This window comes from Salvelinus alpinus, unplaced genomic scaffold, assembly GCF_045679555.1.
Source record: "Salvelinus alpinus unplaced genomic scaffold, SLU_Salpinus.1 scaffold_41, whole genome shotgun sequence".
Classification (NCBI taxonomy): domain Eukaryota; kingdom Metazoa; phylum Chordata; class Actinopteri; order Salmoniformes; family Salmonidae; genus Salvelinus; species Salvelinus alpinus.
Genome location: NW_027255982.1, coordinates 1,655,428 through 1,673,886, shown reverse-complemented (window position 1 = coordinate 1,673,886; position 18,459 = coordinate 1,655,428). Strand labels below are relative to the sequence as shown.

The 18,459-nt window shown below is 42.1% G+C and overlaps 1 protein-coding gene across 2 annotated transcripts in view; it reads left to right on the top strand.

The window, feature by feature from the left end:
• The window catches only part of LOC139567052 (rho GTPase-activating protein 10-like), a 69,531-nt gene extending 51,495 nt beyond the window's left edge, over positions 1 to 18,036 (top strand). The window contains exons 19-23 of one of the 2 annotated variants that reach the window (XM_071388489.1): positions 101 to 230; positions 2,812 to 2,968; positions 11,296 to 11,379; positions 12,400 to 12,500; positions 14,707 to 18,036. In XM_071388489.1, the coding sequence (XP_071244590.1) occupies positions 101 to 230; positions 2,812 to 2,968; positions 11,296 to 11,379; positions 12,400 to 12,500; positions 14,707 to 14,795 (561 nt within the window). In that variant the 3' untranslated portion in view covers positions 14,796 to 18,036. Of the gene's footprint in view, positions 1 to 100; positions 231 to 2,797; positions 2,969 to 11,295; positions 11,380 to 12,399; positions 12,501 to 14,706 lie in introns of those variants that run through there. The other variant, XR_011673216.1, reaches the window with a different exon arrangement.
• The last annotated feature ends 423 nt before the right edge of the window (positions 18,037 to 18,459 follow it).

Here is an 18,459-nt window from a genome sequence, read left to right as displayed (position 1 = left end):
ATGCTCCATCTTTGCTTTGAGGGAGTAGTTAATCACATTTTGGTTATGCGCACACAGTATCCCCCGCCACTCACACACACGCTTACTCTTCTTGTTTCAGATCTTTGGCGACGTCCCAGGCGCGTCTTCCCCAGGGCTCTCCGCCCCCACCAGGCAGTCCAAGAAACTGTCGGTTCGACAGAACCGTCCCCTTGCCGTCTATAACCCAAAGACCGTGGACCTGCAGACAGGTGAGAGACAGAGCCCTAACGTTACATCCTTAGCCAGGCTTGCTGAAAGGTTGATTTGGAATGAGGGACCCCTACTCATGACGTATTTGACTCAACGATCCCAGTGACGGTTCCTGTACTATATATCAGTCATGAAGCTAGTGTTGAACCTTTCTAAACCTGCACAATAGCTTTATAGATCATCACTAATATAAAGGGGACAGCTGTACAACTACTGTACCAGGCCTCTCCTCCCACACTGCTCTACCAGGAGAGCCTGGTGAGTTGGCCTGCTGCCCTACTGTGAACCCCATATCCCCAGCAGGTCCCCATGACCTAAAGGAGGCCTAATCTGCTTATCAGACTGACTCCACTCCCTTCATATTGCTACAGGCTTTTACCATTGGGGTATTTTAATATCTGGGATGAAAAATATGTAATCCTCTCATTAACCATATTGTGTTCTGAATCTGTGGATGTTTTTAAAGTGAGATGTCTAACTACCTGGCGGAGAACGTTTAATTTTTAAATGTATGTGTGGGCAAATATACCCAGTAGATATGGACGACTACGTTGAAGGCTGCGGGCGCACCTAGATTTTTTTATCCATGGAAAACTGATAAGCCAAGGGCTGATAATGGTTGAAGGACAACAGAGAACTGAGGGCATCCATGGATTTGTCTATCATTTTTATATATGCAACTCACGTGTTAACAGTTGAAATGAGTTACATTTGACGGTCTATAATGGACAGTGAGGAAGGTATGTGTTTCTCATCCATTTTCACCCGTCTTTGTGTGGCCGTAGCTTCAGCCCCTTCAAAGGGAAGTGTATTAACACACTTGCAATGGGGCAACTGTCCAACAGGTATTGGATTTCTGAGGACACTGCAGTTTGGAATGCCAGGGATATCATATTTTCCTGGATCAAATTATTCACGATCAAGTTTTGTTTTATACCTTACTCTATTTTCTCTCTGATGGAAATCTTACATTTTGCCAAAACTCAGGTGACGTGGAACAAATACTTTAACAATATGTTGACACGTTATTAAAAGATATGACTGCCAGGGTTTGGAAGAAAATCCCGTCTCATTTGCAGGACAATGAACCAGGTGCTTTGATATTTTTCTGGGCCAGTTCAATCCTGTCTTTAGCTTTTAGCATTAGCCAGGGTTGTATTTGTTAGTCATCAAATGGAAGACTACTTGAACTTGTCCAATACTAAACGCTTGTTTGCGCTTTCTGTATAAAAAAAGTTTTGCTACAGTAGCTAGGTTTCCATCCAATTGGTGACAGATTTTCATGCGAATATTGTCCAATCTGTGTAAAATGATATGCACATTTTCCCACCCGACGTGTTTCTATCAAACTGACTCATTGTGCAGAAAAGGCTGTGCGTGGATGACGTAGTGCACATAAAAATAGTTTTGCAGTTCAATTCCCATGTACCAAACAAAATGGTTTCCATTGAATTTTCAACTCTACTGATGGTTTTGTCACAAGCTGTTACATTATATAGCAAATGTTCCTATTCTGGTCTTATGTACTCTCTAGCCAACAGCTCAGTGCGGATAGGCTACCTAAAAGAGATTATTATGGAGAACAATTTTTTTTGGTCTAACAGCATTGATCATGTCAGCAGAATCTCCCCCTTTTTTTTATTGGAAAGAGCATCAATCTCATCACCGTGCACTTTCACCACCCTGAAGTTCATCGTAACTTTCGTCTGTAGCCTAAAACTGCATGCTTTCCCGTGTCAACGTATTATTGTTTGACTCCAAGTTTACTTTATGATAGTTATTATATCAATATTTGCGCATAAAGGTGTTTCCACCTCCCATTTTTTGCATAATTCATTTTACCGACAAAGATTCAAACAAATTGTCTGCCAGCATTTATACAATTGTACCAGCATTTCCTGTTTCCATAAACCCGGTCGTGACTTAATTTTAGTAATTTTATGCGTCATAATTAATCCGCATAATGGCCCAGGCATTGTGTACAAAGCATATGTTACATCCTACAAGAGGCTAGATATCATTATATATATATATATGGCTTTTTCATATCAGTGTCATATCTATAAGACCTATTGTATACGGGCCGAAAAGCTACAGTATTTTATGAACGGCCCTTTTATGATCATGATTGTCTTCGACAGAATCTGCAAACACTTTCTCGCACAGCACGGTCAGCCATTCGCTTTTAGTGGAGTCCAGGGGGACTCTGCCTGAACATCACTCATTTAATATAGACTCCCATAATCCAGAATGGCTGCCCTGTCGCTTTGATCAGCGTGGTGGGAAAGGAAACTACACACTTCCAAATTTAAACAAGCAACTTCCTTTTTTAACTTTGAATTGCTGCTTAGGATAGTCTGTCCCTCAGTTTTAAAAACAGGAACTAAGAGTTTTACTTGGCCTGGAACCTCCTAGCGTCCCTTAGTCATGGTGATCTCCTGGTGGTCCACTGCCACATTCAGCTGCTGTAGTGGCGCAGGGTCATCCACAGAGCCGCGTTTAGCCATGCTCCCCTAAATAAAGGACAAAGACGTTCTCGTCCAACAATTTGCTCAATGACTAACAGCCTTCTCCTCCCAGTGTTACCGACGTCACCTGATGTCGGTTCCAACTCGGATGAGGCGTCGCTAGGCAGCAACGAGTCGGTGTCGTCCCAGTCGACTGCCTCGGGGACACCTCCGGAGAAGGCCAACCATGCTCCCCTTCTCGCCAGCCTCAGCACAGGAGACAGCCCAGGGTAAGTGGGTCTACATGGAGAAATGCCTGCGGTTAACCTCAGCATCAGTCTTTTCAGATATTCTGGCAACTTCAGTTGCAAGTAATGTATCCTGATTGGTGTCACTATAGGATCAGCCATCATAACATCTCTCGCTAGTGTCAACCTGCCCAAGAAAATATAAAAGAGTAGCCTACTGTTTTACCCTAACCTCTTTACAATGCTGTATCTAATACAGGTTACCAACTCTCCTGAAATAGTAATTAACTCTCAATCACTTTAGCTAAACATCTTCTGCATATCTAACTTTCCCCCGAGTCACCCCCCCACTACCATCCACATTCAGATCTGTAGCTGTCTGGCTTCACCCTCTCAAACTCAGACAGTCTGGAAGAGCTGACGTGTTGCAGTGGGATTGAATGTTTTCTCTACTCACACCACTTAGTCACTGACGGGGACATTTTGGTGTTGCTGGCTCCATTCATACAGCAAACCTTCATATCTCTTTAATTGAAACTCTATCTCTGTCTCTGAGAAACTCTTTGAACTGAATATATCGCTAGTGTCATAACCTGCCCAAGAAAATATGCTTTTTATTATGTGGCACAGGAAGTAAATTGATGCCCACTTCCTCCTCTGTCTACCCCTTCCCAGTCTCCACGTACATATGCATGTCTCTCAATTTCCTTGCTTTCTCACTGCTCTCTTCGCGCTCGCTCGCTCTCCCCTGCTCGCTCTCTTCCCCCTCTATCCAACCCTTCTCTGAAGTCCTTGGTTTCTTTTAGTTGTCTCCAGCCCACAGCTTGCCTTGAATGCTGATGCGAGAGCTAATAATAATATTGGGTGAGACTGCAATGTTGGGCTGCTCTGTCTCTGCAGTGTCTCATGTCTGCAGATTCACCTTGTGAAAAACGTTGTTTCTCTGACTCCTCTCCCCCTCGCCCACTTTCCCTCCCTTTCTCTCTGAGATGCTCAGAGTGCAATGAGTTCTTCTCACAAGACACACGAGCTGTAAAACAACAAAATTAGCACGTACTTAACCGAGGAGAAAAATTTGATTTCTTTGGTTTTCAACGTGTGTGTGTGTCTCTCGCTCTCTCTCTGTGTGTCGCACCTCTAGCCTTGGCTCCAAATCGCCATGGTAGACAGACGGAGTTACAGTGGGTTACATAACCAAGACCATTTTTTCCCACGTTTTCCCACTTCGTAGCGTCGCCTCTCCTCCAGTGTAACGGAAGGAGTGACCGGGAGGGGGTCGTGAATATCGCCATTATTTGTTTGGGAGACAGGTGGCAGTGCGTCGGCCGTGTAAATCGTATTGACTTTGGAGATATTCTAGTTCACTCTTATAGCTCAGCTCTGACCTTTATGAAGACTGCCGTGTGTGTGAGAGCATGGCAGGGAGCACCTTTCTGGCAGAGGCCACGGCACCGTCACTCTCCACCAAGGAAAGGCGTGGGAGGTGGACTGAGTGTACAGTAGGTAGCCTGTTATCAGATCAATTTGTGCTGCCTTGGCAATTCCTGTTTAGCTTCACAGTGACATTGACCATAGGAGTTGCCAAAACAGCACAAACAGATCTGGGACCAGGCTAGAATAACTCTACCAGCCTCAACACTGGAACAGGAAGTCACTGTGATGTGGTGCTTACTGCTCAATATCTGGAATTGTACCTAATTAGTACATCTTAAGCTAACCTGTAAAAAATGACATATTATACACAAGTTCAACTACAACGCTCTACATCAGACACTATTTTCTGTAGTGATGATTTATCATCTCTGCCAACTTCAGTGTCATCTCATCCCCCCCAAATTAACTATCTGGATCTCCCCGTGGCAGTCATTTCAAGACCTGGAGAGTGAGACTGTAATTCTTCCTCTTCTCTTCTTCCTCCCCCATCCCTCTCTGTTGGCGGACAGCTGTGTATCATAGAACAGGGTTTCCTGCCCACCCAGATTGAAGGCAGAGTTGTTTGTTGGTGCTTACCAGCTCAAATCAAATGTATTTGTCACATGCGCGTGTTTAGCAGATGTTATTGTGGGTGTAGCGAAATGCTTGTGCTTCTAGTGCCGACAGTGCAGTAGTATCTAACAGTTTCACACCATATACACATCTAAGTAAGGAATGGATAAAGAATATATACATCTATGTCAGAGCGGCAGCATTGGACTGAGTGATATAGAATACAGTATATACATATGAGACGGTGATGCAATATTTACACACAATTATACTATTCTAAGGTATCTTAGTCACTTTAGAGTACAGTTTATACATATGAGACCCTGCCCACCACTCAGTGATGTGGAAAGTCTCTCTTAGCTCAGAAAGAGGAGCAGTAGAAAGTCCCCCATTGGCAGACCCTACCAGGCCTGGAGGCTGTGGGGTTGAATTCCTTTCCTGCCATATGGTAATGGGAACCAGCAGTCCACCTCTTTTGTACAGTGACTGCCCCCATAGCCACACGATTATAAAACTAGTGGGAGCTGAACTGGTGACCGGAGGGCTGCTAGTGTCTGATCCCAGGTATCATCTCCTGTCCGGCTGCTGTGCCCTTGGGCAAAGGCACTTAACGCCAAAGCTGCTCTTGATCCAGGGGCACTGCTCTGTGGCTTACCCTGTGCTTCTCAACGTGCGTGTTTATTTGTGGGGGGTTTAGATGGGCAGTTGGACGAATTTCAGTTTTTCACAAAATGGACACAGAATAACTAGGCTATTATACTATAGGTTTATTTTAAGTATGCTTCCACTGAAAATCTAACTTCAGACATACACTGTACAAAACATTAGGAACACCTTCCTTATATTGAGTTAGGGCATGAACTCTACAAGGTGTCAAGTGTTCCACAGGGATGCTGGCCCATGTTGACTCCAATGCTTCCCACAGTTGTCAAGTTGGCTCGATGTCCTTTGGGTGGTGGGTCATTATTGATACACACAGGAAACTGTTGAGCGTGGAAAAACCCAGCGTTGCAGTTCTTGACACTCAAACAGGTGCACCAGGCACATACTACCATACCCTGTTCGGGTCCCCCTCGGGACGGTTGAGCTAACATAGGCTAATGCGATTAGCATGACGTTGTAAGTAACATTTTTTTCCCAGGACATGGACATATCTGATATGGGCAGAAAGCTGCACTGTAAATTGGACAGTAGCTATTACAGTGAAAGAATACCATGCTATTTGAGTAGTGCACAGTTATGAACTTAGTTATTAATAAACCAACTAGGCACATTTGGGCAGTCATGATACATTTTGAAGATAAATGCAATGGTTCATTGGATCAGTCAAACTTTGCACATTGCTGCCATCTAGTGGCCAAATCCAAAATTTTGCCTGTGCTGGACTAATACATTATGGCCTTTCTCTTGCATTTCAAAGATGGTCCAAAAGAAAACGTTTTTTTTCTTTGTATTATCTTTTACCAGATCTAATGTGTTATATACATTAATTTCACATTTCCACAACCTTAAGTGTTTCCTTTCAAATGGTATCAAGAATATGCATATCCTTGCTTCAGGTCCTTAGCTACAGGTAGTTAGATTTGGGTATGTCATTTTTAGGCGAAAATTGAAAAAGGGTGTCCGATCCTTTAACTACTTAATCACCCTCCCGGATCCGGGATCATCCTCATCAGAAAAGCTGACTAGCATAGCCTAGCCTAGCGCCACAGGGATATAATATAATTTCATGAAATCACAAGTCCAATACAGCAAATGAAAGAAACATCTTGTGAATCCAGCCAACATGTCCGATTAAAAAAAAAAAAAAATGTTTTACAGCGAAAACACAATATATATTTGTTAGCTCACCACAATAGCCAAACACACAACGCCATTTTTTCACCGCAAGCATAGCTTTCACAAAACCCACAAATAGAGAATTAATCACTAACCTTTGAACAACATCAGATGACAGTCTTATGACATCATGTTATACAACACTTATGTTTTGTTCGAAAATGTCCATATTTATAGCTACAAATCTGGGTTTTACAACGCAGCCATCGTCACAAATAACACCAAATTGTCCGTAGAAATTTTACACAGCGACGTAATCTAACCAAAACTCATCATAAACTTTGCTGAAAAATACATGTTGTACAGCAAATGAAAGATACACTTGTTCTTAATGCAACCGCTGTGTTAGATTTAAATAATAATAATAACTTTAGTACAAAGCACAGCATGCAATAATCTGAGACAGCGCTCAGCCATTCTCCGCCATGTTGGAGCCAACATATTCCACAAAATAACATCGTAAATATTCTCTTACCTTTGATCTTTCATCAGAATGCAGTGCAAGGAGTCCTAGTTCCACAATAAATCGTTGTTTGGTTTTAAATGTCCATTTCTTCTGTCGAATTAGCAACTTTGGCTAGCATAATGGTGCTCACGTGTCCATGAAAGCTTGGCGCATGGAACGAAAAATACCAAAAGTCGAATAAACTGGTCAAACTCAGTTGAAAATCCATCTTTATGATGTTTTTCTCATATGTATCCAATAACGTCCCAGAAGGAGCATTTCTTTGTGTCTACCTAACGCCTTGCAGACAAAGATATGGCGTTCCCAACTGCGTAGCAAAATACTGCCAATATGGCTGACCTGTCACTCAAAGCTCTCATTCGGTCCCACATCAGGCTAGACACCTCATTCAACGTTCTACAGCCTGTTGACATCTAGTGGAAGGCGTATGAAGTGCATACAGATCCATAAATACAAGGCAATTGAATAGGCAAGGCCTTACAGAGACCCATTTTCAGAATTTTCACTTCCTGTTTGGAAGTTTGCTGCCAAATGAGTTCTGTTTTACTCACAGATATAATTCAAACACTTTTAGAAACTTCAGAGTGTTTTCTATCCAATAGTAATAATAATATGCATATCGTATGATCTAAAACAGAGTACGAGGCCGTTTAATTTGGGCACGATTTTTTTCCCAAAGTGAAAACAGCGCCCCCTATTAAGAAGTTAAGAGGATCTTGTCTTGCCCATTCACCCTCTGAATGGCAGACACATACACAATCCATGTCTCAGTTGTCTCAAGGCTTAATCTTTCTTTAACCTGTCTCCTCCCCTTCATCTACACTGATTGAAATGGATTTAACCAGTTGCATCAATAAGGGATCATAGCTTTCACCTGGTCAGTCTGTCATGGAAAGAGCAGGTGTTCCTAATGTATTGTAAGTTCAATCTATGTAATCATATTTCAATAGGAAACACATTTTGTAGATTTAAAAACAACCAATGTGTAATTCGAGGCTCTGATATTTTGGGTAACAAGACACCCCCAATTTCTTTTGTGTCTGGCTTAGTTGTAATTTGTTTTTGGATAAATCCATTTTCCACTCTGTTCATTTGACAGGTTTCCAGGGCAACCATGTTGAATACTTTCCCAACCATTTATCCTGTAATCATTTCAGTATCTAGTTACTTGACAGGTCTTTTCCAGATCTTCATAATTGCCATTTCATTAATATCCTTCGCTTGTGTAGTAAAGTCACAACTTTTATGACTGAATATTTAGATTTGAGTGTATGATTTGAATCTGTTCGTTTTTGTGTGTGTGGTGGGAAGTGGGTGAGCGTACCCTCGTGTACACACCAACATGCAATTGTGTGTTTGCCTGTTTTAGTGCCTGTATACTGTGTGTGTGTGTGGATGCACACATGTACACACACACATCCACTCTGCCCCCTTTCCCCCTCCATCCCCCTACCTTAGCAGTAAAGAGTGCATCTCAGCACCTACCCTCAGGTGGGTAAAGTGACAGTGCTCCAGTTCTGCTGTTGGCCCAGGCAGAGCACCAGGCAGACAGTGTGCTGTGTGGACGGAGACTGAGGTTAATGAGTGGATATGCTGCACTGCAGCGCTCCGTTCCGTCCCCCATGCTGATGTGGAGCAGCTGAGACACCAGTGGCCCCTCTATACACACACACACACACACACACACACTGTCTGCAGAGCTATAAATCACCCACACCATCCGGCATCCACTGCACTGACTGAACCTGATGGGGGGGACAGATGGAGGAGAGAGGCCATGTCTACACTTGAGAGTTAATGCAGTTTTGTATTCTGATCGTGGAATTCCGAACACGTCATGCATCTACACCTACATTTTTAAATGTGTCCACAGTGTGTCCAGATTCCCTTTTCCCGCTATATTAAAATGCCAGTATGCATTCTACAAACCTTGGAATAGGCTAAATATGGTAACACAACAACTTGATGGCTGTAGCTAACTAGCCAGCTAACCTCTATAGCAAGCTAGCAACCAAAGCTAAATGGATTGCAAACGGGTTAGACTAACTCTAGCCAAACAAAAAATAGTTGTTCAAAATGTAAGCTAGCTGGCTAGCATTTGAGTCCAGCAAACACGTTCCTTACACGCTAGGAACGTATTTCCTCCGACTTTATAATGAAAGGGTGACTCTATCCCAAAACACAAATTTTTGCATCTATACCCGTCTATTCAATGCAGTCTTCGTATTCTGATAGAAGTCATGGCCAGAGAGGGGTAGGGACTGTGTGCCCTCATTACCATCCCACCTGTAACCCCTGCCCCCCAGGCCCTCCCAAGCTGCTCCCTGTAATTGTATTTTAGTGTCTCTATGGGAGCAGCGGCTAGAAGCTATTTACTCATTACGCTGTATTAGCATGGGCCCCGGGCAGGGAAGGGGGGAGGGTGGCTTAACGCTGGCTGTCCCTCTCAGCCCCACTGTGCCCTGGCTGGCCCTGCTCCGTCTCTGGAGGTTAAAGTAGGACGAGACTTGACGCAGAGAGCATAAAAGAGCGCAGACGCACTCTCTGCCCCCTCCGTCCCCCTACGTTAGCAGTAAAGAGCGTATGGCACAATACGACATCTTTACTAGTAATGGTTAATAGGATTGGTATAACTGTTTTAGGGTGAATGGTCATGTCTATAGGGTGTCTCTCCTCTTATATCCCTTTAGTGAACAGATGTTGTTATGGGCTGTGACCTCCCAGGAGGTTTATAGAGGACAGTTGAATTAGTGGGGAAGTGGAGGCTTTACTGTTAAGGGAATTGTTTTCCCCTCCAGTTACACTGTGTTCAGGCTAAAGGACCTCTAGTAATGGCTCTCTAGAACATTCTCTAACTTTCTAAGTTGGTGATACTGTTTTTTTTGTCTGTCCTGAGAACAGTGGAAGTTGTTCCTAGGGGGAAAAGACAATGTATGTCTCTAAAGAATGGGTCAATCATATGTACTTTGTATTTTTATACCATTGGACTAATCCATATGTCAAATATCAGTAAAATAAGTGGTTAAAATGTAGGACATTGATTTTCAAAAATATTCAAACAATGCTTCATAATAAAGTGAGGACAGCTCTCTCTGTGTGCCGTTCCTATATATATATATATATAAAATTGTCCTGAGATGGTGTGGTAGTCAGACAGGGGTGTCAAGGGTATTATCAAAGAAACAGCCAGTGTTAATGCAGCCCCAATATGAGACTAATGTTTTTTTAGATGAATTGTCAATTGTTTTTGTGATGACCCTTGATACTGTTTCCTGCTGTTCTTCACAAAAGGGCCAAAATGTGTCTGCTTTTGTTTTGCTCTTTCCTTTTTGAAACACCACTGATTTTGTCCTTTAAATTCTCACATAAATAAACTTGTGTAGAATTTTCTAAATGTGCCCTTCACTACAGAATTGTTTTTACAAAAACTGTACAAACAAAGGTAATTAGAACAAAACCTGTGTTTCTGTAAGCCTTGCCAAGGCTGTGTAGATTTTGGAGGTGGAATATTAATTGGCTGCGTGCGAAAGTAGCTAGCTGTTAAGTGTGGTGCTCTTCCCAGCCTCTACTCTCTGCCACACACTGTCCCCTGCTGAAATCCCCTCTGGCTTTCCCCCCACAGCTCAAGGGCACTAGCCATTAACCTCAGATTCTACCTCTCACTCCCGACCAATTGCTAATGATTTCAGTGTAAATTATAGCAGTCGTTTTGAGATGGCTGTGTACCATTCAGTTTTTTTGTTGTTGGTGACTACAGGGAATTAAGCATGTTTTACTTAAACAACTTGAAATATGCGTTTGAGAAGGGAATTCACTTTTCAACTTAACGATGGCGGTCACCTAAACCTTCTCACTGCAGTAAAATACAGATGGGAGGACATTAACCATTCAGTTGAACATGCCGCAACAATCTGAGTTCATAGTCTTTTCCCTGGCCTGTGTGAAGCCTAAGACCCACTACTGGGTGGATGCAGTGGTCACTGCTATTGTGTTAGCAGACCACTGTCTGGTGTCATTGGGATGCTACTGTAGGTATCTGGTTATAGATGTTTGACCCTCTGTTCCCTCTTGATTACAGGGCCTGCATCGCTGTAGCAGCCTCGTGGCTCAACTCTGGAGCCCTGACCAAAGCCAGTTCTGATGGGGACAAGACAGTGGACGGGTAAGCGCGCGTGCACACACAGGTATTTGAATGGACTCTGTGGGAACTCTGTAGACATGTTGCCCATAACTGTTATCCATAGCTGGGCTACCTACCAGACACAGTAATTCAAGCTTTCAAATTATGTTGAGGAAATTGCACATTGCCAAGTCATTATGGGCAATTCATTATGTTATTTATTAAAAGGCCTGTTCCTCCAGATGCAGTCCTGTAAGAATACCCTTTATTCAAAAGAACAAATCCCAAAGTGCAGGTGAAGATTGTTGCGGTGACAACTCGGCATCCGCAAAAGTTTTTCAGTTTGAATAGATATGTTTTGGTCTCGGCGCTCTCCAATGTTGTTGTTGCAGAGTGTAGGTATATGAAATATTTATCAGGGTATGAGGTATTGAAGGCTGAGTTTTCTACATAGTAATGCCTGCTGCCAGTTGAGAACTATTTGCAAAGGGGACACAACAAAAACCTTGCCGAATAAACACGTTGTTTTGTCAAGGCCAGAAAAGCATCTTCTCTAACCTTTGAAGGGCTATGCATGCATATAGTGTCTTAGACAACCCTTTTACCTCACATTCACTTTAAGAATGTAGCCTCAAAATGTCTAGGTCTGTAACCACTACGGGTAGAATTTTTCATAAAACCGTGCCAGGAGAGGAACTCAAGAATTCCATTCGGCTGTTCTGTTTGTGTAGAAACCTGCTTTAGAATTGCCCCACTCTTTATCTCAGTAGAACCATAGTGGTTGTCTATCGCTGTGGCCTGACGCATGTCTGCAGTATGAGATGCATCCACACGGACCCTGTGTCTCAGAGGGGGACGGTGGTGTGTGGACTCGCTAGCCAGGTTCAGATAGCGGCCAGACAACAGTCCTCTTGGTTCGCGCCAACCCCTGATACCCATAGTCCTTTTGCTCATTTTCTCCCTGCTGTTTCAGTACTGATCACCTAGCCCAGATTGAACCGTGGAGTAATCCTCTGATCTCCCTCTCTCCCAACCAGCTCACTGATTGTCTTCATTTTTCAGTGTCACCAGTGGCGGCGGCAAGAGAGCCATGGCGGTGTACCCGTGCGAGGCCGAGCACGAATCTGAGTTATCCTTCCAGGTCGGAGCAATATTCAGCGCCGGTAAGTGTTATCGCTCCAACGGTCGCTCACTCAAATCTCAAAGAACCACCGGGCATATTGGATTCTGTGAGGGAACCGGTAACAGGACAGCCCAATCTGATCTTGAATCAGACTGAGTGATGGAGAGAGGAGGGGTTGAGATTGACTCTCCAGTCCATCTGAAAGGGGACTTGACAGAGCTCTAGTCAGTCAAGGGAAACAGACTTGATACACGAGTCTTTACAACAAGAGGATATGTAATTGTTGTTAAGATACAATGCGTCCGTGGCTGGGTATTACCAGCCAATTATCATTGAGGGCTTACTCAAGTATGCATATGGGCTGGGGTTCCTGAAGATGAAAGACACTTGCCTAGCTACCCATCCATATGCCTCTTGCCAAACTGATGTTTCTTCTCCACGATGAGTCTGGATTTGCCCTATGATTTCTAGAATGCGAACACATTCTGACCGTTCTGATTGGTCCCAGTAACCAATGGGTTGGGCCAGAGCCAGCCTCCATGATGACTATCAACTTTGATTTGTTAGAGATTGAATTGCTGATTTTAATCTGTTTTGTACAACTCCCTTCAATGACTTCTAGGATGTCAGATTCAGACAATGTATGTAGCAATTTAATAGAGCAGAGGAATTAAATTCAGGGTGAGTAGTCAGGCAAGTGACACTCTACTAATAAAATACTAATAAAATACTATCTGGTATGGGGTTGTTTTCCAATTGAGTTTAACTGAGGTGTTTGTAACTCAGACGGAAAATATAAAAATGTACGCCCTCGAGCCAAAAATATTTGAATTGGATTCACTGTCTCGTATTGAGAATCCAACAATCTCAAAGGCACACAGTGCGTGGGTCGACAAATGAAAGAACCCTTGTCAAAAGAAGTTTTACGAGCCTCCCGGGTGGCACAGTGCTCTAAGGCACTGCATCGCAATGCTAGCTGTGCCACCAGAGATTCTGGGTTCTGGCCCAGCGTCGTACGGGTTAGGGAGGGTTTGTCCGGCAGGGATATCCTTGTCTCATCTCGCACTAGCGACTCCTGTGGCGGGCCGGGCACAGTGCACGCTGACCAGGTGGCCAGGTGTACGGTGTTTCCTCCGACACATTGGTGCGGCTGGCTTCCGGGTTGGATGTGCGTTGTGTCAAGAAGCAGTGCGGCTAAGTTGGGTTGTGTTTCGGAGGACGCATGGCTCTCAACCTTCGCCTCTCCCGAGTCCGTACGGGAGTTGCAGCGATGAGACAAGACTAACTACTACCAATTGGATACCATGAAATTGGGGAGAAAAAGGGCAAAAAAAAATGTAAAGAAGTGTATGTATATATATGAAGGCAAATATGGCCAATCTCTTGACTAGAGACCTATATTGGCTTGCGCATACCTAACCAAACATGGTCGAAACCTATTTTATCAATAATAGTTTTAATAATGGCACAGCTTGATTTAATATCATCTTGGGTTTTTCATCTCATAAGAAATCATATCACATGAAATAATATACACCACAAGCAAGGGAGCCAAATATCACGTAGTATAAACATTTTAGAGATGGGTTAGAAAATACTAAAGTTATGCATCAACATCTCAGCCCATTTCACTTTAGTCAAATACAGAGTTTGGGTAGGAGTCCATTGGCGCTGTATTTTGCTGCCAATTTACTTCTGACTAACGATCATCACATATTCAGTCTGAAGATGGTCCGGCACCATGGGAAGATCAACTTAAAAACGTTTTCATACATTTTGCAATGCAGAATTTGAAATTAAGAATTCTGATTGGAGAAGTCCCTCCCTGTATGTCTGTTTTAATCCATTTGGTGCCTAATTAACATGTCCCTGTTCTCTGAAAAGCTTCCCTGTGCCAAAAACGTTTTAATACAGCCTACAATGATACCCTCTTGAGTCATTCTCCCAGCAATGGGTACATTACCTGAATGGACAAAATGAGGATGGCATGGGGACACATTGCCCATCACTTTCCGTATTTCCAGAGTAAAGAAAGTATTTTTTATTTCCACCACAATTTCATTGTTTGCAGAGATGATGGTTGTGTTTATATACTCTATCTATGCCAACTATAAAATGTCAACTATAAAGCTCTGAGCAAAACTTTCTCTCACTGACACAGCCATCTGTTTTCTAACACTGATGAAATGCAGTGTGTTTACTCCTATCTCACCCTGTCCCCTGGTACCTTCTGTTCCCATCTGCAGTGGCACCTTCCAGGGAACCTGGCTGGCTGGAAGGAGAGCTGGAGGGGAAGAAAGGCCTCATCCCTGAAAACTATGTGGAGATGCTGTAGTCCAGAACCTTAGACCTCTTAGCCTGTATACTCTGTGGAAGACTAGCCTTGTTCCAGAGCTGTTTGTGCGATATACTTTTATATGGTCATAGTCATTACCAAACCGTGGAAGTTTGCTCTACAGCAAAACATTGTTGGGAAGACCGCACAAACAGATCTTGGATCAGGCTAGTGGAAGGGGGGTCTCATCATCCCTGACAATCTACGTCTAGATGCTGTATGCAAAACCCAAGGGTCGCCTGGCCTGCCACCATCTATGGCTGTATCTCGCCCAACTGTCACCTTATACATGGTATCCATGAAGTCGATGTTGACACACTCCCATTCTCAAATTCATACTTTTTCTTATGCCTTCAACTCTCACGTTCCCTGCCCGGCGACTACTATGCGTTCATCAACACGTTCATTAACTTTAATGCAGAATAATAATAAATATCCCCCAGCAATGATGTACAATCCATTATCTTGGATATAGGAAAGAAAGTAAAATTTTAAGGTGCCTTACAACACCAAGACAGAGTTGACATGTATTTACTGAACAGGTATGTTTGGAAAATGCTAAAGAGTTGTGTTCCGTGAAGAATGTCTGAAATACTCTTCGAGGTGCTTTGGTATATTGTGATTTATTTAATTGGCACATTGATTGCATATATTTTTTTAACCACAATATTAGCTTTTTTTCCCAAAGTATGGTATCCACCGTTGTGACTGATTGTACACTGACATGCCGCAGAGGCAGTCATATTGGAATGGTTCTCCTTCGATCAAACCATAGAAATATAATTACTAGAACGGTTATTGTATTTCTATGGTTCAGACACTCTTCCTCTGCATACTTGTTGACCTAGACATTCAATGATGTCCGAACTTAGACTAGTTATTGGGTAGTTTCCATTTCAAAAAGCACAAGGAGGATTTTGACACCCATCTCAGATTGTGCTGAAATCGTTTCTGTAGTTAAAAAACGGATAAGATTAGCATTCCTGAAACACAATTTGATCTCTAAGAATTTAAGCTAATTGATTGCACCCAAATTGGCCATTTAAAATAATAGGATTTAAATAATCTTCAATAAATATAGTAACATTTGACCATAATTCTTCCTACCAATGAGTAAGACATGAGGAATCCAATAGCCACCCACATACCACTCACACTCCTCTCCAATTGCACCCCACAACCAGTATACAGTATCAGTTCTCTGTCTAACAAGTAGTATGGAGCTGCGGCTTGGAGTATTGCTTCTTCATCCTATGTAATGTATTTCCTGTGAATCTGGTGGGGGGGGTTTTCCCCCCCTGTTCAGAGAAATTAGCCATTTGAAGTCGCTGGCATTACCATAAATTAGTGTGAGTACCAGGTTTGTCTACTATATGCCGCTGTTCCTGCTACTGCCACACCCTTTTATCCATGTTGCTGGTCTCTTGTGTTTATTACCGTACATGGGTCACACCTTTTGTGACCCATGTACCAAACATGGGTCACAAAATTGCCATGCAATTTACTTTGCAACTTTGGGTAGAAAAACCAATAGGTTTTGCTCATGATGAAACTTAATTGTGGCCATTCTCATAATTCAAGCCAGTCCTCCATGAAAGCAATTCAAGTTGTCCTTCTCTTAGGCTTAATCTGTTTCCAGGAAACAGCCCCTCTGTGTGGTTTATTCCCTTTAAAAAAAGGTCTGGATTAGTTTGACCATTCCTGGTGAATAAACATACCATTAGGCTACAGCAGTTCTAATGGTTTCAATGTTATGCTCTTCAATGGGAAAAGTCCCAAACACACACTATATAGTATTTTTGCAATGGTGTTGGGTTTAATGGTACAAGTTGCTAATCACAAAACATATATTTTCAAATAATTGTATTAAAAAACATACGACTGCCATGCAATATTTTGTTAGGGTTTTGTCACATTTTAGTCACTAGTAGGAAAAGTTTTCATGAATTGCACCATAGGTGTTGCCCACTCAGCTGCCATTTGTTGGGTTGAATCATTAGGCTGCTAAGACAAAGGCGAACTGAATTGCTTTCATGGAAGGTCTTGACTTGTGAGGATGACCACACAATTTATTTTCATCATGAGCAAAAGCTATTGGTGTTCTACCCAAAGTTGCAAAGAAAATGTTGTGATCCGTTTAATAAACACGAGACCAGCAACATTTACAATGGGGTGTGTCAGTAGTAGGAACAGCAACATCAAGTTGACAACCTGGTACTTTCAGACTAATATTTGGTAAATAATACAAGTGATTTCAAATGGCAAATTTCTCTAAACGGAAAAAAAAAACTGATTCAGAGGGAATACATTACATAGAATGAAGAAGCAATACTCCAAGCCGCAGCTCCATACTACTTGTTAGCCAGAACTGATGCTGTATAATGACCATTGGTGTGGGGGTCCTTGGGTGGCTTTTGATCATTTTATTGGATTCCTCGTGTCTTGCTCAATGATAGGAAAACCTTTGGTCCAAATCAGATGTTGGGTACTATATTTTGTGAATCCTGTAAATTACAAGGGCCATTTTGGGTTCAATCAATTAGCTTAATTTCTCAGATCAAATAAAATGTCAAGAAAATGATGTTGCATTAATGCTAATCTTATGTTTCAAAATACAGAAATGGCTTGCTGAAAGGACATGGAATGAGTATCTAAAGTTCTAATCAATTCTTTAGGTGTGACAATGTTCAACTCAATGCAGCAATGATGTATGGGAATGTGCAAAACAAAGTGGTTTTTATTGGAAACCGGTTTTATAGATCCATATTTGACGTTCAATCTTTCTGAACAGAATTTATGAAAAATTTGATGACGTTCACATCTAATTTTTATTATTCTGTACCAAATTGACTGACAATATTTTATTATTATTACCACGACCACAAATGCAGTATTGTCTATGGCTGTGTATATAGTTATTTTAAAAGGCCACACAATGCCAAGTATATTCTATTCTAAAGCCCTTTTTTTAGTGGTCAACGGAATTTAAGTTTTTAGTGGTTTCATTTGGAGTGGTTTTTACAATTGTAAGTGTACTAAACACATCACAATACTTTTATTCTATTGCCGTTCAATAAAGTCGGTTTCATTTTTCTAAGAGCTTTTGTTCTCTCATTTTGCATTGCAATTGCAGTAATTTAAGACTGATTCATGACATTTCTAAAGGTCTTTGCATCCATTTCAATTTTGTAACATCGATGTCCTCTTGATCAATGTTAAATAAAGACCTTTTTATTCTTTACCTCATTATGTATTCTTCTGATAACTGGAGAGTAGATGGACACTGCAGACTGAAATGGTCCTTCCAAAATAATATTTGTTAAAGTAAAATGGCAACTCTACTGAATCTTTTCAATGAAGTTTGTTGGACTGTCAGGACTTTCTGTGGAAGAACAATGGAATAGAATATATCAAAGGCTATCATTTTGGGGGCCCAAAAAATAATTAAGAAATGGACATCTTTGGCTACTGCAGTTTTTACTGAATCAACCTCTACCTGCTTGTTCTAGCGGTACAAATTAACAGTATCTGTGTTTTAAGTACATTGAAATCATTTGAAGTCTTACTGAATGTGTCCTTTCTACTTATTGAGTCATAAGATATTCAGTAGATATTTCTCTATAGACACTGCAGAGATTTTTCTTCACTGATTCAGTCTGCTACA